Here is a 23,477-nt window from a genome sequence, read left to right on the forward strand (position 1 = left end):
GTCGCTCGGACGTGGCCGTCCCGCCACCCCCCATCCCGTTCCCGCGCCCGGCCGCTCTCCCTGTCGCCGGCGGGGCCGCGGCCTCCCCTTCCCGGGCGCCCCCCGCGCGTAATGGGGGCCGCTTCTCTCGCCCGCGTGTCGGCGCCTCGGCAGGGTCCGCTCGGGCAGGGCCGAGCCCGGGCCGCGGGGCTGGCGGGCCCGGCGGGGGCGGCGCGGGCGCCGCGCTGAGGGGAGGGGGCCGTGGTCCGTCACTGAGGTGCCCGCGGCCACGACGGCCCGCAGAGGCGGAAGCAGCCCACCCGGGCTGAGGGGCTGAGGGAGGGCCGGCCTCAGCTGCCTGTGTGGAGAAGACGTGGCTGAGGCAGCGGAAGAACATGGTCCTTTTCCCCAGAATGGGGTGGGGATGAGGGATGTGGAGAAAGTGCCAGATCTCTACTCTCTCCACAGGGGAAGGGGGGGTGAAGGGTTGTGCCCGAGACCTCTGCTAACAGTTACAGGTGCAGCCTGGAGAGCAGAGGGGCTGGCTGGTGTAGCCTAGCTGGCAGCTGGCTCGGAGGAAATCCTTGCAGAAGAGCCATCTCACGGCTGATCCTGGAGAGGATGGGGCTTGGCGCGTAGGCGGAGGTAGTTACTGGTTGTGCCAGTGTGAGGGTGAGTAGCCAAAAGAAGAGCGGGGCGAACGATGTCTCGGTTTGGGGTGACTGGGCAGCCATGCAGGAGAAAGGCCCTGGGTGGCAGAGAAGGAGGGGGAGCGGGCTAGGAACAGAGCTGCCATGGCACAGGTGGGCGCGGTCCCCTGCTCTCGAGGGACTCGGGCATTGCCAGGGAGTCGTGACCTTGCTCAGGAATTGCCCCAGAGAGAGGTGTGGGGCCGAGCAAGCAGCTGCAGCCAGCAGCCATCTTTGCAGGGTTGGAGCCGAGCAGGCTGCGCAGAGCGTGTCCTGGCCTCCCCCGCAGCAGCAGGTGTGGGAAGGCAGGGGGGCTGGTCAGGCATGGGTCTGCAGCTTTCTTCTTTTCAGCGCCTCAAGGATAGTTGAGTAGCAAAATTAAAGAGGAAAAAAAAATAAATTGAAGCCCAGTAGCCAACTCGGTGCCCTGAGGAGGGGGCAAGGGAACTATTTTGCAGGCATCTTGCTGCTGTGGAAATGGATTTCTTGAGGGTAGGGAGGTGTGTGGGTAATCTCTGTGGTAACGCCGTGCAGAGGAGAGAAAATGCCACCCAAGCGGCCCCAGGTGCAGCAAGGCAGAGAAGCCCCTGCTCAGCCACCCCACGGCCGTGGGCATGAGGGGGCAGATGTGACTCTGAGCCACGGCCACCCCGTATGCTGTGGGGAGCAGCCCTTGGTTAGCAGTCTGTCTCCCAGTGCTGTGGCCAAGTCTGCCTGGTGCTGCAAGAGAGATCCTGTGAGGATTTTTATTGCGGTCTCTTTGTTAGCTACAGACAGGCACGCACACACTCACAGCTTTCAGCCAGGTTGTGGGAGGTAAGTGGGGGAGGAGAGGAAGGGAGCGCGTGGGCGGCACTGGGGAGCAAGGGGGCTGTGTGGGTCGGGCACCAGGGGAGCAGGGGGACAGGGCTGCGGCCGTCCCCGCAACCACAGAAAAAAGAGCCCCAGCGATTTTCAGTGACTTGTTGGCAACTCAGCGAGGGTTGCCATAGCTTTTTATGTAGGGTGACCAGAACCGGCTGGAACTGGTTTGAGGCAGATCAGCTCCTGAACACAATGCAGTCACTGAGCTACTACAGTGGGATAGCTTCCTCCCTTCATGGCAGCCAAAAGCAGAGGAGCTTGCAGAAAGATACCATCCCAAAACAGTATGTGAATGCACACTTTAGACACACAGCACTGGTATGTGGCTAATATAGTCATAAAGGATTCTGTATATAAATGTACATATTTGCAGTAACTGAGATTACTTTGGCTTTTCATGCCTTTTTATGCTTAAGGAATGGGCAAGAGCTGAGATTTATGACCCTTATATAAAATATTTTTGCTTTGCAAGGGTGGGACACTGGCTATGCAGTCTATTTTAAAACTAAACTAAATAAAATTGACTGAATGATTTGTAATTGTAGTTATGCTTGTGACTGAAGAATGCTGCTTTGCATGCTGTTTTATTTACAGGGTACTGTCTTGTGGTTTTCTTCTTTAGGAGATGTTAAGGGGGGGGGGGTATGCTGTGCCTTTCTGTAAGGCCAAAAGGAAACAATGTTGTTGTAGAATTGTGTGTAAAAGCATTGCAAAGATGCTGTAAGGCATACTCGGTCCCCCCCCCCCCTTTTTTTTTTCTTCTCTCTCTCCTTGTAGGCCTATTGATTGGGGCTGCCTTTAACCCTTTCATATTTGCAGAGGTAATGCATCTGTGGCAGTAACTAAGCATTGGCTAAAAAAAAAATATCTTTCAAAGGTCAAGGTTCACAAGGTGAGATGTGGTGTTTTGGATATGAATCTTAACAATAGCATGAAGGTACATGCGGGTGAAAAGTAAATCTGCCTCCTGATTGCACACTTTGCACATCAGTAAGGAGACAATTGTTTGTGAGTGTTAGTAAAGGAATGCTATTAATGTCCTCCAGTTTTAATAGGATTAAAGCTATTGTTTATAAAGACTTACTGATATCTTGGCTAAATACAGTATTTTCACTGAAATATACATCCAGGTATACCTTTTTTTTCACAATGTAGTGGTACAGGATAGGCCTCTGAGTGACAATCATAAATCATGGACCACATGGCAGTGAACTGTTCTGTGTTGTATTACAGCATTACACATTCAGAATTTGCTGTCTAATTATTCAAAGGGTGTTTGTTTGGCCATATCTGAGCAAGCCGATACTTACTTCTGAATTAAGGTCGTCAGTGTTAAACATGTACTTAATATAGCCTACACAGGAAAAAAAAAACCCAACAAACCACCATACAAAATAAGTAGTATGGATGGTGTTTCTTAAACTGTTGTAACCCAGGGAGAATTTTGCAGCAGTCAAGTGGAAAGATGTATTTTAAAGGTTTGATGGAGGTCCAGTGGGTTATTAGTGGCATGAATTATAATATTGTGCAGTAATGAAATAAGAATAGGAAACCGGATGGGCAGTGCATCAGCTCTTGAGAGATGACTACTTTTAACTCAAAGCAATGGATAATGGATAAGATATTTTTTTCCCCTTCTCATCTAAAAAAGAAATATGTACTTAGATTTGAGCTGGCATTGGTATCTTTTAGTGAAAGCTGAAGGATTCAGAGAGATGAAGAGGGGGAGAGAGAAGAAAGCAGTAATGAATATAGCAAAGGGAAGAACAAAGGCTGTTAGAGCTTACACATTGGAACACTAAACATTTTGCCCTGGGGATTCTTTTGCTAGAACTGTTACTTCCTATAACAGGACATCAGCAACTCTAGAATCTTAACCAGTATGATTTTTTAAAAAACGTCTGACCAAACCTGGCTGTGTTAGCTCGTTTGGTAGTCTACAATCAAGATAAATATGGAGGCAAAACATTGAAAATTACCTGTTGTAGTGTGAAATGAGGGTCTTTTCCTCTGTGCTTAGCAGAATAAAGTAGACAGTCTTAAAAGCCTTGAAAGCTTGTGGACAGTGGGTAAGTTGTATGGTGGCTGATGATGATAGGCAGGGTGCCTGCATCAGAGAGTGACAGTACAAGGGAACCTTCTTATTTCTGACTGCAGTAGATTACGTAAGGTATTTAGATATTAATTGTAGAAAAGTGAAAATAGCATGCTAATGTTTAGCCTGAAATTACGGTTTTGTGGGTTTTAATGCAGCTACAATGTGTTGTTTCTCAGATTGATAGGGCAGTAAATAGCTTGCTTGGTGGAGCAAAATGCCTAACTGATCGCTGTGTTGATTTCTGTTCATATCTTTCACGATTTGGATTCAGAGGTTCTATATTTGACTATAGACATCTGTAGCAAAATTATGCTTGCAAACATGAATTCTTATTGCACGGATAGGAATATAGGAATAGTATCTATTGCTGATGATGATGATGCATGTTCTTTTCCAAGTGTCAGCTAAAATTCATATGTTATATGAGAGCACCTTTTAGATTTTTTTTCTTTTTCTGCCAGAATAGTGAGCAGATTTAAAATTGTAAGTTCTTGAATTGTCACAAAACTCAATGTATGTGTTCTGTTTGAATTTTTGAACATGAGCTGTACTATGGATTTTTATTTTTAGCAAAGGAGGTGTTGAATTTGCAGGGATTTTTATAGACTTTAAGATAAGAAACCTGACTAGATGCTGGAGTCGGCAGTGTTCTTGGTGAGTTTTGTTGTTTTAGTCTAGTAATATGTATAAATGCTCTTCACCAGGAAATTTTGATTTTGCATGTAGGCCAGCTTTCCAGCTGCTTAATGCTGGGGGGTTGGTCCTCTGTATCAGCAATTGTGATCTCATTTTGCATTGAGGCTTGTTTCAGGTATTTGATCTTGAGAGGAAGGGTAATGATTTATCAAGCCTTTTTTGAATGAGTTAACTAACTTCGGTTTTCTTAGAAGTATGAATGTGTGTTAAAATATAATTATGCATACAGATTTCTGGGGATGTATGGTTAAAAAAACCACAAAAACAAAGGCCAAAAACCCCTTGATCCTAATGTTTTAGGGTCTGTTGCTAGTGTTGCACAGGTGGGCCCTGCCTGACTTCGAGTGCTCTTATCAAGACTGTCTGCAGCTGCTTCACACTGTTTTTGCACAAGAACTGCTATCCACTTAAAAAAAAAAAGTGCATTAAAGGAAATAGGCAGGAAGCAAGTGCCATTTAGAATGTGATTCAAATTTGCATTAAATTGGGAATCTCAGAATTCTGTTCATTATAGTTGTACATCTGAATTATTCACTCATTACTGTTCGAGCCCATTTTACATCCAGAAGTACAAAATTAAGCCATTTTCATAATTCATTTTTAAGTAGAGAGCAGAAAGAATGGTATAGGGATTTACCTGCTCTTCATGAATTTATCTCCGTTTTAGGAGAAATTTGGGAAGCTGCTAGGCCCAAAACCTTAATTGGATCTCTTGATAAATATAGGTAGTTTTCATTTGGCCAGCTGTAGATAGCGATGATCTGTTCTGCTCCTTATGGTGTGGGAGAGGAGATACCTTACTCGTGTTGGAAAATCCCAGTTCTTTTTGCCAGCCAAAGGCTGGTAACAGTGAACTCGGAACCAGTTGCACACGATTCTCTTGAAACTGTGCAAGAGGTAGTTCAGTGGTGGTGTGAGAAGAGGAAATCAGCAGACTTCAGAAGATTACTCCTCTCCCTTCCTGTTTTCTCCTACGCAAAGAGAACTTGAGATACCCATTTTGCCAAAAAAAAAAAAAAAAAAAAAAAAGCTACAAAATGGAGGAGTTAGACTGCAGAATGAGGCTTCTAAAGAGTTGTAAACTACAAGTAATTCTTTTACTGTAGAAGTAGAAGGCTGTCAAAAAAAAACCTGTGGGATTTTGAAGAAAACAAACAGAAATTCTCAAGAACTGTCTTTACTTAATTACATCATTGCAGGGGAAAGGGGCTCATCTTTTAAGAGGATCCATAATCAGATGCTGGATATAATAGAAAAGAGGACAGAGACAATTACCCGCTCTTTTATAATCAGTTATAGGGATGGATATGTTTTGAAAGCGGTGGTAACATGCTTATAGTTGTAAAACAACTCGGGGGTCTTCTGGGGGTATCTTGCTTGTTGATTTGACATGGCTTGGTGATCCATAATTGCAAAACTCAGCTGAGTGATAAGCACAGAATAGCACTTTGCCATACCTCACCTTAAAGACTGAGTAAGAGACTCTTCTGCAGAGATCTTGTATTCCTAAGGCTCTAAACCTGAATCCGTGGGCAAACGTTGGAAACATTGGAAAAAGTTTTGCTTGTATGAATTAACAGCAAACAAGGCAACAAAAACACTCAAGCTTTAGTCTGGCTGCAGCGGCATCGGCATTCTGTGTGCAGAGATAAGTATAACTCTCGTGACCTCTGGGGACTCCCAAATTATTTTGTGTACTGGGAAAAGACAGTGTGCACACACCTGCACTCTAGGTCTGTATGCCAGGTTATAGCAATACACCACGAACAACAGGCAAGTGCTATTCAATAATAGCTTTGTGATTTTTTCCCATGACTTCCATCTTCTGCCATCCCAAATGTAATTTGCTACCATTGCTTTCTTTCGTGATGTATGTGACTTCGAACCACCAAAATTTGTATGGAAGACACTCCTGAACTGAAAAAAACTGTGTTTTTATTCAAATCGACAGAATACACTTGATAATGCATTGGCTGTGGTAGTTTTATTGCTTGTTTTCAGAGTTTGCTCGTTTAAAACTCAGGCAGCCAATGTGTGGATTAACAGGCTTCTGTGGTATTCTAGAACTAGATAGAATGCATGGAGGAATGGGTTTGTTAAATAATTTTTTATTGATTAGTAAATATTTTAGCAATTACTCTGAAATAATACTGTCTTTGTGCATAGCACGGAACAATATTTTGGATTAATAGTTGAGAAAGATTGGCATTCAGGTTTATTTCCTCCTTACAGCATCCAGATTTGTTTACAGCATCTTAAATGTACAGCTCGCATGACAGTAGATCAAAGTCAAATGTCAGCTGGTACCGTCTGCTGTGGAAACAGGCCGCAGAGACAGCCTCATAAATCACAGCCACTAGCTGAGCTTTGTGTACCTTCTTACCCTGCCCCAGTTCCAAAATGTTCTATTTGGCCATGGCATGGGCTGGCATTGTGCTCTGCATCAGCAGCATCTGAGCAGTGATGTGATGATCTGTCACAGCTTGCTTCCGTTTGATGGTGGACTCTGGACATGAACTCGGATATTGTCACAAGTGGGTGGAAAGGCAAGTGAATGTGGGTAGGTCTGAATGCTGATTAACAGTTTAAATATTTTTTTTTACTGTGAGGTGGTAAAATGCTGGAACCTGTTGTCTTGAAAGAGGTTCTGGGGTCTCCATCTTTGGAAATACTCAAAACCTGACTGGACAGTGTCCTGCTGTAGCTGACCTGGCTTTGAGCAGAGAAGGTGGAGTTCCAGAGCTCCCTTTCAACCTCAGCTGTTCTGAGACTCTGTGAAATGCCTGTTGAAAGCTTGTTTGGGCTAGTAAAGAATAAATCATGAAATTCTTCTGAAACTGTCCACACATGTTAGAAAAAAAAAAAACCTAAGAATTTTAATACTTGAAATACTGGGCTAATACTTACCTTCCAAAGCTTTTTTGAGGGGGAGGAGGGAGGAAGAAAATTGGTAGAATGTCCTTTTAGAAAACCAGAAGTGCAATTTCAGATTTCTCTTACTCATTGAGGCTTGGGCATGAAGACAAATTGGAATATTCTTTTTTCCCTTCCTCCCTTCCTCCCTTCCTCCCTCCCCCCTCCTTCCTTCTCTTTTTTCCTTTTTTTCCTTTTTTCTTTTCTTCTTTAAAGGCAGATAGATACAGTGCTTAATGTTGAAATAGCAGATTGCTTGGTGTAAATTTTAACTGTAAACTGCCCCATATTTCACAAAGATGTTTACATCGGGACTGGCATAATCTTATTGGTACTATGGAAGGTAAATGAGACCTTGATCCTAATAATTCAAAATGTGCCTATTATGAAAGGATTTCCTATTATTTCTGGAAACAGGAATCTGCCTGAGGGTTTTTTTTGCAACAGTAACAAGTCATGGAAGCTTTGATAAGCAAAAAGGAACCTCTGTTATATGTGACTATGACAGGCGTTGCTGCCTGTGGTTAAAGTGGCCTCATGCATATCCTACTTGCCTGCCGAGTATTTCAGACCACACCAAGCCGTGATTTGCAATGTGGTTCTGATTTCCTGAAGGAGGTTTGGTGGTTGAATTGGCATACTGCCTTTGTTTTTCAGATACATAGCTTTCAAAGTAAATAATCAGAAGTGTTAGTCATAATTACTAATATATGTTGAATAACTGATGAACTGCTCTTAATCTGTGTATTAGGCAGTTATTTCCCTAATGTTAGGTTATATATTACTGTAATTCTGATCAAATGACTTATCTACCAGATGAAATTTCTTGGTGTAACAATACAGGAACTAAAAAAAAAAAGGTGAGGGGAGAAAACCCCAAAACTTTTAGGCTGGTATGCTCCCTGGGTAGGCATTTTATTCCACAATGACAGAATGAGTTTGATGTTATTTAGGCATCATTACTCATATTTGGAAGTGGAGTAATTACACCAGATTATCAGAATTTTATTCTGGAATAGTGTGTCTAACTAGGAATTTATACCAGTCTTAACCATAACAGAGTGATTGTTGTATGTGGTTGTCCCAGAAGTACTCTTCCAGAATTAAGACAGTACCGTGTGCTAGACTCTGAAAAGCGGTGTCTCAGTGCTTTTGTTTTCACAGTACTGAAAAGAATGCTGATGTCTTTAAGAACATACAAGAGAAAAGGTCTCTGCCCTGAGGAGTGAACAGTCCACAACTGTACGTAGTACAAGTGGAGGTAAAAACTGTAGTAAGAGTTTAAGGAAGGTAAAGGAAATGTAGTCACAGGAATATGAATTCTATAGGTAGATGAAAATTAAAATTGGGAGGCTTCCTATTTCATTAAATAATAAGCAGACTTGCTGCCAAGGGAAGCTTGAGTTGAGCAGTTGTTTGAACAGAAGCACGGAGTTCTGTATTGTAAGTATAGATAGTTGTGGGGGATTTCAAGGCAAAGGGTAGGAATTTAAATTCTGTGCAGTAGAAAAGACAGGACTAGTACAGACAGTTAAAGAAATTGCAGTCAGTAGATTTGTGGTTGAGCAATGAAGATTTGGGTGAGCAGGAGGGTGAATGTCAAGGAGGAAAAGTTGGTCGGTTCTTTAAAGGTTTACAATGAAATACAGGAATAAAAATTGAGCGTGTAAGACCATGCTTGTGATCCAGAAACGATAGTTAGAAGCCTTCATACTTAGAGAATATTAATTGTAAAAGTATTGGAAAGGGAGGAGGGTTATTTTTTATTGCTAGGCCTGGAAACCTTGAACTTGTTCGTGTACCTGACAGACAAAAATCGGAGATCTGAGCAGTTTGGAGGCATGAGCTGTCTGGGAGCTTCTAGATGATTCTGTTTTCTTCATTAGGGCTGTTAAACTTCCCCAAAATGAGTCTGGTTTGACTGTTTAGGATTGCTTAGCTTTACACCAAAAAGTACCTTCTAATTTCAGCAGCAGTGTATAGGCAGCTTCGTTTTTCTTGTGGAGAATACTGTGACCCATCTGCAGCTGTCCAAAAGCCCAAGCTATAAGATAAGTCATACTTGGAAAGTAAGAAAAAATGTTTTATTCTGTGTGTTTCTCTGCTTTCCTCCCACCTTGGCAGAGTCCATCAAAGGGTAGGTTTGTTTGTTTTTCTTCATACGGCTGGAGTCCCTCCACCTGGAATGGGTATAGATGCAGGGCTAGAGGAGGAGTGACAAAATTTCCATGTAAGAGAAGAAAACTGTCTTCATTAATCCTTCAGAAGCAGCTATTTACTTCGAAGTTCTGGTATTTCTTTGGTTGATATTTATGTCACTGCATATTTGAGCAAGATCCTCAGATCTGCACCAATAGTTGCTGTAAGAAAGCGGTATTTCAAAATGGTCTCTGGAATTCTTGGTAACACAGCAGAAGTTCCTGGATGCACTACATCTTACAGACATTTTCCCCTTTCTCTGGAGATCAGCCTTTTAAAATCTTTGAATACATGCTCAGGCTTTCCACCTTAACAGCCAGGATATGAAGACCCCAAAAGGTTTACAAGAATTTAACTATTTCTCACAGGTGTAGTATCAAATTCTTGTCCTGCTTGCTTCTTCCACTGTCAGTAGAGAGTTCTTGTGGACTGGTTCTTGTTTTGATGTAACTACCCACGTGAGTGCTTCACTGGAATGTGTTAGCAGATGAACTGGGATATAAGGCTAACTGAGAAAAGTAAGACAGCAGAACAGTCAAGGAATTATCTTCCTTTGGCTAAAACCTGTGCCAGTTTTTTGTGCTGTTCCTAGGAAGCACTTACTTAAAGAGATGTGTTTCCAAAGAAAGGACATAGGAAGTCATGCACACACACTTTGAACAAAGTGTGAACACAAACAAAACAATCTTTTTTTATCCTCCAGAACTTAATTCACACTTTACATTTCAGTAAGGTATTGGTGCACACATAGAGGTGGATGTTGTCACCAAAGAGATTAATGGAAATCATGAAGTAAGTATATTCAGTCTGTTATCTGAAGTTTTTAAGATTCAGTGGTATCTTCCTAGGAAGTCCTATTGCCCACCATCAAAAAAGCAGAACCCAGAAGCATTGCACCTCACTGCCCCATGGCATTCTAGCTGTGTAATTTGCATTGGCCGTATTCAGAAGGTTTTCCTTTTTACTTACTTTTGTTGTTGAGTAATCAGTAAGCAAAGCAATGCTTGAATTTTTGAAGAAACTGGTTTTCTTTAGTAACTTTTCTCAAGTAATTCAAGCACTCTAAAGGTTGCACATTGTAGGAGGAAAGTGATAGGCCTTTCCTGGTGTTCTGCTGGTAAACATCCACAGGCAGCCAGGTGGAGAGGCAGGGAACAGAACTAGTCCATGAGAAGGAAAAGGAATGTTACGAAGGGAGATGTCATCTGAAAATGAAATAGTACTTTGGACAGAATCAGGAAATCTAAGAACTGACTCCTTACATGAGTATCCACAAATTTAGGGGCATCTATTGTATCATCTGACCATTGTTCTTCATAATACTTACTTCAGGTTAGCAGTCCCCTGTTCTGAGGTGAATCTTGTTTCTGGTATTTAGAAACTAAAAATGAAAAAAAATGTCTATTTTAGATGAAGTTTTGGGGGCGGGGGTCTTGCAGGTTGTTTCCTTAAATACATTTTTATTTGTTTAATCTGAGGAATGTATCCTTGATTACATACCTGTGGACTGTTTCTCAGTTTGATTCTGAAGATCATCTTAATGGCAGCCCTCTGATGCTGGTTTTTACAGCTTTGTGTGTCTCTTTGGAGACACTGAGCTTTTAAAAGCAGCTCTTGAAGAAATTCTGGTTCCTGGAAAATTGGGATTTCCTAGGGAACCAGAAACTTGCCTTGTTTCCTGGTCTGAAGTATTTACAGGCATCATGTTGGCCCAGAGAAGGAATAGACTAACAGCTTGTCTGGCAGCCAGGGTGTCAGTTGATTTTGATCTTGGGTGAAAGGCAGAGTTTTATCCTTAAGAGAATCAGTTACTGAAAGGTTTTTGGAGAAAAAAAAGAAAAGGGAGGAATGTGGCATCAGAGTCCTGATAGTTGTGGTGGAAACAAAGTTTATATACTGAATCTTAAAATGGTATACTGGAATAGTGAGGAAGAGATTAATAACATGTCCATGTTACAACTTCGCTTACTTGTTTATCAAGATTGGCCATGTCTTTTGTCCCTTTTTGTTTAACTTAGATTGCTTTAAAAATTTGAAGAACAGGAGAGATCTCTTAAGCGCAGCAGTAATTCTGGACCCCTAATGCAGAAGAAACCATTCCATTCTCTGTTGGAGCGTGGGAGTTGTTCCTTCTGCATGGACTTGAAAGACAGTTGCAAATTCATGCAGTGTGCTCTCTGTGGATAAATTTATGATCTTTGGTCTACAGACCTCTGAATTATTTTGACATATTTTCCCATTTTGGAATTAGTCTAATTGAGTTTCTCACTAAAGAATAAATGTGTCTAAATTCATTGCTATTGCTAAATGTTAATTAAGCTCCAGTATATGTAATTAGAGGAAGTTCTAGACTAGGAAAACTTTTTAGTTCCTATTGAGTGTATATAACAGCTGCAAAAAGACACCTATGAACAGGTGTATAATCAGAGAGCAAGTTATTATTACCTCGAATCATGGAAAACTGTGTCAGTAAGACCATGTTTCTGTGGTTTTACATGGATTTGGTGTGCTCTGGTTTCTAGAACCTTTTCTATTTAATTCTTAGAAGAATTTTCTTTGTAGTTTTGATATTATGTGTGCATGTATTTTTGTATTTATTAGGTAACTGCCTTTGTAATTGTGGCACTTTCATAGGATCTTGAAATCCTTCAGGCAGAGGATAGACTGAAGGTCCACAGCACTGTGCATAAGTGTGACACGTGTGCTGAACACGAGTCTGGCTATACTGCAAGAGAGTGGAGCGGTACTAGTTATTTGTCCAGTCTGTTTTCTTAAATCTTTATGTTCATTTTATTCCAGTTACTAGTTTTAAATGCATGAGGGCTAGAAACTTGTTTTTTGGATAAATGGGTTTAAAAAACCCAAATACACAGTAAAACCAGAATTATGAAACATTCTTATATCTCGTAAGTATATATCTAGTAAGTAAGTAGATTATAACAATTTGCTTTACTAAAGTAGTGAAGTGAAGCCTTGATGGTGAGTAGGCTACTCTATATTATCCATTAAGTAAAGGAATTATGAGTTAATCAAGAGAGTAAATTAATCAGTTGCACCGGAATATTAATATTTTGTAGAGAATCCCATGCTCAGTTCAGCTCTGCAGAAGGACTTGGTGCAACAAAAAGGAGTTAATAAGTTGGACAAAACAACAAGATTATTAAGTGGACCATGTAAACAATTCCCAAAAGCTTTATATATTTATTTGAGAGTATTACATTAAATGTTGCTGTGTATTCCAGTATCCTTGAGAAATTTTCCTCAGTTACCTTTCTTGGAGTCCATAATGACTTCCAGGTACCCAGTGTAGATGGAATACATAAATCTTTTGTATTTTTGTCAAGTAAAGGGATTATGCCATTTTAATAAACTGTATCTTTCTGAGAAAAAGTTAAGAGTGCTGCCCGTGTTGATAATGATATGCATAAAAATAGGTATTTAAAAGTGTACATTCTTGCTAGTTTTTCTTAGCACTGTTAAAGCTGAATTCATCAAGTAGTGTCTCTGCAGAGCTCAAGATAATGAGCTAAGAGGAGGAGGAGGAGGAGACCTACTGCAGCTGTAGGATGCATCTCTGTTGGTAAGAGGCTTCTGCCATGGGGCATGTAGCTTCCTGCTTATCTCAGCTAATATGAGGAGCTTGGAGAGCACTATTGCAGTCAGCCACACCGTTGTTCTGTGATGGCCGTTAGCTATATAATAAGGATGTTTTCCAGTCTTTTAGTGCGGTACAAAGGCAGGAGGACAGATGGGTGCTTCCTGAATGGGCACTTTCTAACAATAACACTTAACTTGATTAAATATCTTTTCATGTTGAATACTAACTTTGGCCTGGTAATTACTGAACAATGAAAGTACATTAAAAACAGCTCTGTCTCAACAACTCAGATCATACCTGTGCATGATTATGAAAGAAAATGAAAAAAAATCTGTCTGTAATGGATTTTTGTAGATCTCTACAAGTGATTCTGCTGCACACCACAATGTTATTATTGAAATGTCTGTGAAAAAGAGGCAAATGTCATAGTGGGATCTAAATCTAGGAAGTATACTCAAAGTTAGCTTTTCTTTTTACACAGCATTTGTGTAAGTGTCAGTTACCTGTTTGGTTTGGGAATTGCAAGGAAAAAAAATACCAATAGAGGCCAGTGGCAATTAATAATAGGATCTGGAAAATGTTATCTGTGAGGGGAAAGAAAACCCTTAAGTTCTGGTGCTGGTTAGCCTAAAAAGGAGAAGTTTGAAGGGAGATAATGGTCTCGGAGTAAAGTGCTGTTGCAAAGAGGATTGGTGCATAGAACCACATGTGATTCATTTGGATCGCATCAACAAAGATTGAGATTATGCTGTAGGAAACACACAGCAGTGAAAACTGTGATAGACTGTGTCCTGGTTTCAGCTGGGATAGAGTTAATTTTCTTCTTGGTAGCTGGTGCAGTGCTCTGTTTTGGATTTGGTGTGAGAACAATGTTGATAACACACTGAAGTTTTAGTTGTTGCTGAGTAATGTTTGTACTAAGTCAAGGACCTTTCAGTCTCTCAGACCCTGCCAACGAGAAGGCTGGACGGGCACAAGAAATTGGGAGGGGACACTGACCCGAACCAGCCAAAGGGATATTCCATACCATAGGATGCCGTGCTGGGTATATAAACTGGGGGGAGTGGGCCAGGGCCTGTTGATCGCTGCTGGGGGACTGGCTGGGCATTGGTCAGCTGGTGGTGTGTGAGCAGTTGTAGTCTGTATCACTTAGGATTTTTCTCCCTTCAATTTGGGTTTCATTTCTCTCCCCTTCTCCCTCCTTTTCATTATAACTGTTGTTTTCATTATTACTGTTACTGTTTTTATTTTAATTATTAAATTGTTCTTATCTCAACCCTTGAGTTTTACATTCCCTTCTGATTTTCCTCCCCATCCTGTTGGCCTGGGGGGAGTGAGTGAGTAGTGGCTGCATGTTAGTTACCAGCTGGGGTTAAACCACAACAGGCTGGAATAAATTACATGGGAGGTTGTAGAATCTCTTGTTACAGGAGGTCTTCAAAGTAGGTAAGACACCTGTCAGGAGTAGTGGAGATACATCCTTCATTAGAGTTGCTGAAAAAAAGCATTGCAAACATTGGGAGGCACTTACTCTGTAATTCTTACAAAGCAATTCAATTTACAGAGAACAGTGCAGTGTTTTTAAACCGTTAATAGAAACAGATTTGTTACTGTCTTCAAGAAGGCTTATCAGGTTAATGCAAATGTCAAGGAAAATCTACACTTAGAGGAATTGCAAGTACCTCACGTAATTTTCTTGAAAGTCTAGGTATCTTCCTGTAATCATAGTGTATGTGGGAGTGTAGGAGTGGGACAGGAAGAAAGTCACTGAAGAGAAATTGGTGCCTCAAATGAAATGACTACATTATAGCCTGTGAAGCTGATGGACTACTGTAGCTCTTGATGTAATAATTTGATTGTACACTTGCACTGGAGCACTGTTCTGTAACAAATAATTTCTGAAAATACTATTTCAGAAGTGAAATTAACGCCTTCTTGCATGGCATATATGAACATACACTTACTTTGTGTAAGACTCTGCTATTAGAGCTTAAAATACTGAGATTATGACTTTCTGCTTATTTTACAGATTTGCTTACAATCAAATACATGACCATGGGGGATATGAAGACCCCAGATTTTGATGACCTTCTTGCAGCCTTTGACATACCAGACATGGTAGATCCAAAAGCAGCTATTGAATCTGGACATGACGACCATGAAAGCCACATAAAACAAAATGCTCACACAGATGAAGATTCTCATGCCCCATCATCGTCTGATGTTGGTGTGAGTGTCATTGTGAAAAATGTGCGTACTGTTGATTCTTCGGAGGGAGTGGACAAGGATGGCCACCATTCCACAGGCAATGGCTTGCATAATGGCTTTCTAACGTCATCAGCTCTTGATAGTTACAGTAAAGATGAAGGGAAGTCAATTAAAGATGATGGGTCAGCTTCTGAGACTACACTGAAGATTCGGCTTTCAACCAGTTTAGCCCAATATCAAGTGCAGAAGAATTTGATGATGATGAAAAAATTGAGGTGGATGACCCCCCAGATAAAGAGGATATGCATGCAAATTTCAGAGCAAATGTCTTGGCAGGATCTGTATCTCAGCAGGAATATGACAAACTAAAGGCACTTGGAGGAGAGAACTTGATTAAATCTGGAATCCCAGTTTCAAGTAGTATAGATAAAGTTGCTAAACGAGAGGCAGAGACAAACTCCGTGAATTTAAGTGTCTATGAGCCTTTTAAAGCTCGAAAAACAGAGGACAAATTGCTAAAAGACAATTCTGAGAAGCTTCTTGAAAACAGGGTACTTGATGGAAAACTGAGTACTGAAAAGGTGAAACAAATCTTGCCAGCATTTCACAGTCGAAAGCAAAGTCATCAGCAAAGCTTTCTTCATGCATTGCTGCAATTGCAGCACTGAGTGCTAAAAAGGCAGCTACAGATACCAGTAAAGATTTACAGTCTAATTCAGGAGAATCTTCTCCATTACCAAAAGACATAAGCGAAAGTCCTCGGGCTATTGAAAAATCACCTGAATCTCAGAGTCTCATTGATGGTGCTAAAAAGCCATCTATCAAGCCACCTGATAGTCCCAGAAGCGTATCAAGTGAAAACAGTAGCAAAGGTTCTCCATCTTCTCCTGCAGGGTCAACACCAGCAATTCCTAAAGTTCGCATAAAAACCATCAAGACTTCTTCTGGGGAGATCAAGAGAACTGTTACTAGAGTATTGCCAGAAGTTGATTTGGAGTCTGGTAAAAAGCCAGAGCAGACTGCTTCTATGGTAACTTCCATGACTTCTCTCCTGTCCTCACCAACTTCAGCTGCTGTTCTTTCCTCTCCTCCCAGAGCTCCTCTCCAGTCCACAGTTGTCACCAATGCAGTTGCATCTGCAGAACTTGCACCAAAACAGGTCACTATCAAACCTGTGGCTACTGCCTTTCTCCCTGTTTCAGCAGTTAAAACAGCAGGTTCACAAGTTATAAATTTGAAGCTTGCGAACAATACTACAGTGAAAGCCACCGTGATATCTGCTGCTTCAGTGCAGAGTGCCAGTAGCGCCATTATAAAAGCTGCCAACGCTATACAGCAGCAGACTGTTGTGGTGCCAGCATCAAGCCTTGCCAGTGCTAAACTTGTGCCAAAGACAGTCCATCTTGCCAACCTTAATCTTCTGCCTCAAGGTGCTCAAACCACCTCTGAACTCCGCCAAGTGCTAACAAAACCTCAGCAACAAATCAAGCAGGCAATAATTTCTGCAGCAGCCTCACAGCCTTCTAAAAAATGTCTCGAGTCCAAGTGGTGTCATCTTTACAAAGTTCTGTAGTGGAAGCATTCAATAAGGTGCTGAGTAGCGTCAATCCCGTACCAGTTTACATCCCAAACCTTAGTCCCCCTGCCAATGCCGGAATAACATTACCAACACGAGGTTATAAGTGTTTGGAGTGTGGCGACTCATTTGCTCTTGAGAAGAGCCTGACCCAGCATTATGACAGGAGGAGTGTGCGAATTGAAGTGACATGTAATCATTGTACAAAAAATTTAGTTTTCTACAATAAGTGCAGTCTTCTTTCCCATGCTCGTGGACACAAGGAAAAAGGAGTTGTAATGCAGTGTTCACACCTGATTTTAAAACCAGTCCCAGCAGATCAAATGATAGCATCTCCTTCAAGCAATACTGCATCTATGCTTCAAAGCCCTGTGGGAGTTGGCACACATACTGTAACAAAGATACAGTCTGGCTTAACTGGGACAGTAATATCGGCCCCATCAAGTACTCCTGTCATCCCAGCTATGCCACTAGATGAAGATCCATCGAAACTCTGTAGACATAGTCTAAAGTGTTTGGAGTGTAATGAAGTTTTCCAAGATGAGACATCTCTTGCAACTCATTTCCAGCAGGCTGCAGACACAAGTGGACAAGTAGAGTATCATATGTTTAAATTCCAGTGTTTCATCTATAAACCTAGGAGACTTTGGATATGTTTTTACTTTCATTTAGCTGCTAATTATCTGAACCTCCGTGATTAAAATTACAAACAAAAACCACAAAAGATCTTGCAAGCACTTACATAGTGGATGTCAACATTTTTTAAATAAGAGTTTTCTTATAATTTCTTAGAGCCTGAAGTCCAAAATCGACACTTAATTTCTGCTAAAATTTAGCATTAGCTTTCTTAGAGCTGAGTATCATAATACTGAAAGTAATAATAGTCTTCACGAAGAATTTTTAATGATCCTTTCTGTGCTTTGGAACTTGAGTATCTTGTGGAATCCACTTAATTGGCACCCTCACTAACAGCCCATCTGTTCAATCCGAATGATAGTTTTAAGTGGTTCATTCTTGATTTGTTTTCAGGTTTTATTATTTTCATAAAGCACCATAAGAGAGCTAGGCATTCTTCATATCTACGGGGACTCTAGGCAATAAATAAATGGCACACTGATTCGATTGAAAGGATATGCATGCTGTTTTCTTCAGGACTTTCTTAAACAAAAGTGAAAAGTGGTGTTCACTAGCATGCACTTCTTGCTGTGTGACCATTTATTTATTTGTGTTGGTTTCCTTTCCTCTTATGATTGCTAATGAGTTAAATTTACAAACGATTTTTAAATTCTTTACTAATTATGTAATCTGGAAGAAACATATCATTCAATAAAAAATATTAATCAGTATGCGATGTATTTTATAAACCTGTAAGAGTTAAGATCATTAATTAAATTATGTAGTGGATTTCTTTAGGGGTGTGCCAATTAAAAGGGATTCTGGTGTGTTTCAAAGCATTCAGTTGAGCTTGGTGTTGCAGCTGCTTGCTATGTCAAAAGCTGAAAACCTGTAAACATGCTCAGACTGACCAAGACAGGAATGCCTCAGGAATATTCCTGGGAATCACACAGCAGTGTACAGGATAAAGATTTTTAAGTCCTGCAGCTAGGAAAAAATACACTAGTCATAGAAGTGCAGACAGGTTCCTGTCAGATCTGTTTGCTAAACTTAAGAGCTGTTCTGTGGCCACGAAGCAGTTACACTGCACCCACCACTACAGATAGTAATGTAAAGATATTTGAGTGTGGAAATGATCTTGACTATATGGATTGTGTGGCTCTGGCTCAGCTCCTACTTTGCTAACTGGCTAGCAGACTTAGGCCAAAATTGCCTGGATTCAGAGAAATGATAGTGAATTTCTGTTTGTAAGATAATACAGATGTGCCTACCTAAAGCGAGTTTATGGAAGCTTTTTGTCAGAAAGAAGTTAGCAGAATGTATTTTGTCCTTGCTGCAGTTTTGGATGGCTGACCATAAGTATATTCAGCACCAGCTCTTGAGTTACTTAATACTCAGAAACTGGTTTTAGCTAACTGCTTTGTTGGTGCTTATTGGTGTTAGATTTATCTCATTTTTTCATAATAGGTCCATTAGGTATCATTTGGTATGATAAGATCCAGTAGGCCTTGTGAAAGTTGTTCTTGGTACTAAAATCAAGCAATTAAATCACCAAGGTAAAGCAAGTGGATGAGAGACAGATAAATATACTGAAAATAGGTTGGGAGGATGAGGTAAGGATAAAATGGAAAAAAAATAATAGAGAATAACCAAAGATATAGTGATGTGCTCACTTTCGGGGGGGGTTTTTTTCTGTGGACAGGTAAACTAAACAGATTAGAAACACCTTTTGCCTTTTCTGGTACTTCTGTTGGTGCTTTTGCCCTGCTGCTGCTGAGTTTGCTCTCTATGCATGTCCTGTTAGGTACTGCTTACCCTGGGATTTTATATGGGAAAGTAAGCAAGATTTCATAGATTGTCAAAATGTGAATGCAGTTAGGTGGAAAGATAATGTGGGTGCACAGGTACTGCTGTTCAGGGAGGAAAGCTCATGAGGTACAGAAAACAAGTCAGCGTTGCCTTTCTACCTGTCAGTGTGTTTGTGTCTCTTGTTGAAAGCTTGCTTCTTTTAAGAGCTGATGTATGAATAAGGCCTTAATACCTACTTAACAGGCTATGCATTAAAAAACCCAAATAAACACCTCGTTACTGCAAAGCACTGAATGAAAAGAAGGTATTTTCTTGTTACTCCATTTTAAAAGAACACTCTTAATAAACATAGTTTTAAATGTTCTTTCTTGAAATACCCTCTTAAAATTAATTAAATATTTTCATAGTCCTTTTCATATATCAAGAAGCAGTTTTCGATTCTGTATTGGTTTTTTACATTGTGTTTTATTAATACTGTGTGTTCTAGCTGTACTGAAATGCCCAGCAGAGAAACTTCAATGGAACAGTTGCTTTAGTGGAGCAATACATCCTGCTTTCTTTATAATTATTTTTGTCCATTTTTCGTCCAGAGCATTGCTGCAAGGGTAGTGTTTGCTGAAGAAAGACTCTGTATAGGCATTTATTAATAAACATTTTGGTACTTTTTCATTGTATGTTACCCTTTGAAAAGCTTGGACGAGAAATACTCTGACTTCTGTTTTCCTTCTTAGTGCATGGCACTGCTTTTTGTTGTAAAACTACCATTATGGGGAGAAGGGGACAGGGAAGTTAGATCAAATTGATATTTTAACTTTGGAAGAAAGGAAGGAAATAAAAATAAATATTCAGATTTTGCAAACAAATAATAGGAAAAAAGTTGTTATTTGTAGTTTACTATTCTTTCTAGTGCCCACCTAATTGCTCTTGAAATGGAAATGTATATACTATTCTATGTTTTCCGTGACTCTAAGCAGTAAGTAGCTGTTACTTCCTGTTCTTCTTAAACTCCTGTTATGAAGGTAGAATGTTTCTTTTAAAATAAACAGTAGTAAAACAGCCCTAGCAATTAAAATATTTCCCTATAAAGTTGTTACCTTCCTGTAATACTTTACTTCCATCAATATTCCAGTTCAAGCAACTGGGACCACTCACTGACAGGTTTCCTGGCTGAGTGAAACACTCATCTGTTAAGGGAGGTGGGGGGAAGGGGGGGAGTAGTAAGCGTGGGATAATTAATGTTCGTCTTACTTAACAGAGACAAGTGTATAGCTCCCATGAAACCACATAGCTCATTTCCCTTCATACTCATAGTTCTTGTGTATCTTTATTTTCCACCTTCACCATTTTTCTTTTAACCCTTTTTTTTTCTGAAACTTTGACTTCAAATGCAGGCAGGTGATGATTTTCACAAACTGTGTTTTATTTTGGTGTGGGTTGGAATGAGAGAACTGGAAGTTAATGTCACCTTAAGCCCAAAATAAAATGGTAAGAAAGCACGCTGAATTTCAGAATTTCACAGTAGATTCTTCTTGTTCTATTGTAGTTAGTTAAAATATTTTACTGTACTCATCAAAATAGCAAACTCGTGGCCTTGGCAAGTAGCATTACTGGCATTTTGTGTCAGTCCAACACTCTAGCGTTACAGGTGAATCTTGCAGGTAGATAATGCTTAGCTAGCATTGGAATGTTGTATGCCTCTTCTGTGGCATAGCATCCTGGTTTCATTTGTAGTACTACAGATGAAAGGCTTTGGAAAGACTACGGAAATCCCATACATATCTATTACTGGAATAAGAAGTTCTGTTTTGCTGTTTTCTTACGTAATCAGATAATACTCCAGATTCTCCAGTATTATATTGCTGCTTATTAATACATAAATGGCAAACGATAGATTTTAGGAATGGTACTGAAGCCAAGTAAATGTGGTAAGCACATTTTAAGTAGAGTTATGGTTAGGATTTTCCTGTAAGCTGGACTTCAAAGTTAACATCCCAAACCAGTTCTGTTCAGTTTGGAGTGCCTGAGCCAGTGGTTCCAGCCGTGGCTGTTTGGTCAATCGAGGACAAATATTTGGCATTTCAGAGTGAATATTTATATGTGTCTGAACCCAGTTTCAGACTTACTGTGTCATAAGGGCTTTAATCAGGGTGATAGTTCAAAATCCCCACAGTTAACCTCAGACAGAGCTTTCTGCAAGGGTAGTAAATGTATCCATGCTATCACTAATCTTTTAGGCTGGCAATAGTGCTAATATTGAGCCTAAATTTGAGTAATGGTAGATGTTCTTTGCCTAACTTCCTCTGTTTTGTACATTTTGCATTTTGTCATCTTGCTGTCGTCAGGACATTTGAGACATTTGGATGGAGACTGTGTTCAAACGTATCAGGTCACCGTGTTCACAAGTAAACATTATAAGGGAACCATATGAAATACACTTCTTGCTTCTGTGTGTCTGACCACAAGATGTTTTATGTTAACATTTCTCCTTAAAATTACTGTTTTTAAAGAAAAGTTTTTGCACGTGCCCTCAAAAAAAGCATTTAGATTAAGTTATTTTAGAAAAAGAATAAAAATGGAGTGTACAGGTTGTGATGCAAAAATACGCTTGTTCTTAGACTATCAGTAATATTGTCAAAATGCTAAGACAGTTAAGAAGTTACTTTATACCTTGATATTAAACAGTGTTCTATTAGGAAAATAGTCCTTTTTGTAGTGTCTATAAAGGCTTTTTCTTTCTGTCTTTGGAGTTAGTGTCTGTCTCCTGTTGATTGAATGGAAACAGGTTACTTATTTTACTGGCATAGTTGCTAATACTAGGAAGTCAGACTCCTATGGAAGCTATTCCTAACATTGTACAATTTCTTCTAGAATAGTAGCTTTGATTTTGCTATTACATGATCTGGATGTTACTGCTTTTTAGAAGAGATTTAAAGGAGAGTCTCCTAAATGGGGAAAAAGGGTTGACTTTTTGTGAAGTTCCTGTTTTTTAGTAGGAAGCTGTTTTACCATGAGGAAAGCAATTATGTCTTAATTAATTATTTCAGGATTTCTTCATACGTAGGTTAGTAATACTTTATAATGCAGCTGTGTTCTTGTTTTGTTTTATGTTCTTGCAGCATATACACATCACTACATCCATAAGACTTTTGCAGATAACATTTCTAAAAATACCATGTTAAAATCATACCCATCTCATGAGGGAGTCTTGTTTTGTTCCTAAATCTTCATAAGTCACTGGTGAGGCTCGTAAGTCCCAAGTCATAAGAAAAAAATAATCTGAAAAGCCTTACAAAGCAAAGTCTTGTGAAATTAAGTTGAGTTGAAGTCCTGTTCTGCAGAGAGTTGTATTTGTGCTTGACTTTGAGACCGTGAGTGTTTCTGCTGAAGTCAGTGAAGCGGCACCATGATCAAAGTTAGACAGAGGCATAGCTCCATACAGGATAGAGCTTTGAGGATGTGTTACTGTAAAACATTTTCCGCAATGCTTTTGCACGTTTGGCTCTTTGTGCCCTCCAGTAATGGAAAGCAACTGTGAGCAGAAGTGAAGCCTGTTTACACCTGGGTTTTATCATTCACATTTCATCCTAAAAATGGCACAAAGCACCCAAAGAATTTCAGTGTTTCTGATTTGGCATACATTCCAACATATAGTTGGAAGATTTTTTAAAAACTATTTTTGTGTAACAAAACACAAGGAAATAATTAGTTTAGTAAGTTGTTCCTGCATGTAGAAAGATCACCCTGCAAAGAAAAGCTTTGTAAATATTTTATATATCTCTAGTTTTTACTGAGATGCACAATATATTGATATAATGCAGATAATGTGTTCTAGTTTGAGAAATATTTTTTGACATTATCAATGCACGTTCTGCCTGATAATATTCCATTTTATTGGTATTATGGATATTACAATAAGAATCAGGAGCAAGGATCAAAAAAGTGAAGACAGTGTTTTTGGTGGGTTTGGGTGGTTTCTTTTTTTTACTTTTATGTGGTGCACTGAACTGAAACCATAAGGTTTGATTCTTAGGGTGTACTTAGGCCCCTTGCACTATCAAGGTAATCTTGTGAGGCACCTAAGTAAGATTTGCATAAACCAACATGCGTCTCCCGTGATGAGTGGTATATGAAAGAGCTCTGTTGTGTCAGAATGGCCCTGAATGCCAGTATGTCTAGTTACCAGTATCTGCCAGCTCTGCCCTACAAGATTTGTCAGTAGGGCCCGCGTTTAGC

At 40.1% G+C, this 23,477-nt stretch overlaps 1 protein-coding gene across 1 annotated transcript in view; it reads left to right on the forward strand.

Annotated features, from left to right (window-relative positions):
- The first annotated feature begins 367 nt into the window (after window positions 1-367).
- LOC119141509 (zinc finger protein 532-like) overlaps window positions 368-23,477 on the forward strand; it is a 38,430-nt gene continuing 15,320 nt past the window's right edge. The window contains 5 exon segments of the mRNA XM_037373897.1: window positions 368-651; window positions 15,066-15,446; window positions 15,449-15,823; window positions 15,826-16,773; window positions 16,776-17,413. Of these exon segments, the coding sequence (XP_037229794.1) occupies window positions 15,086-15,446; window positions 15,449-15,823; window positions 15,826-16,773; window positions 16,776-17,413 (2,322 nt within the window). The 5' untranslated portion in view covers window positions 368-651; window positions 15,066-15,085.

Source organism: Falco rusticolus, chromosome Z, assembly GCF_015220075.1.
Source record: "Falco rusticolus isolate bFalRus1 chromosome Z, bFalRus1.pri, whole genome shotgun sequence".
Taxonomy (NCBI): domain Eukaryota; kingdom Metazoa; phylum Chordata; class Aves; order Falconiformes; family Falconidae; genus Falco; species Falco rusticolus.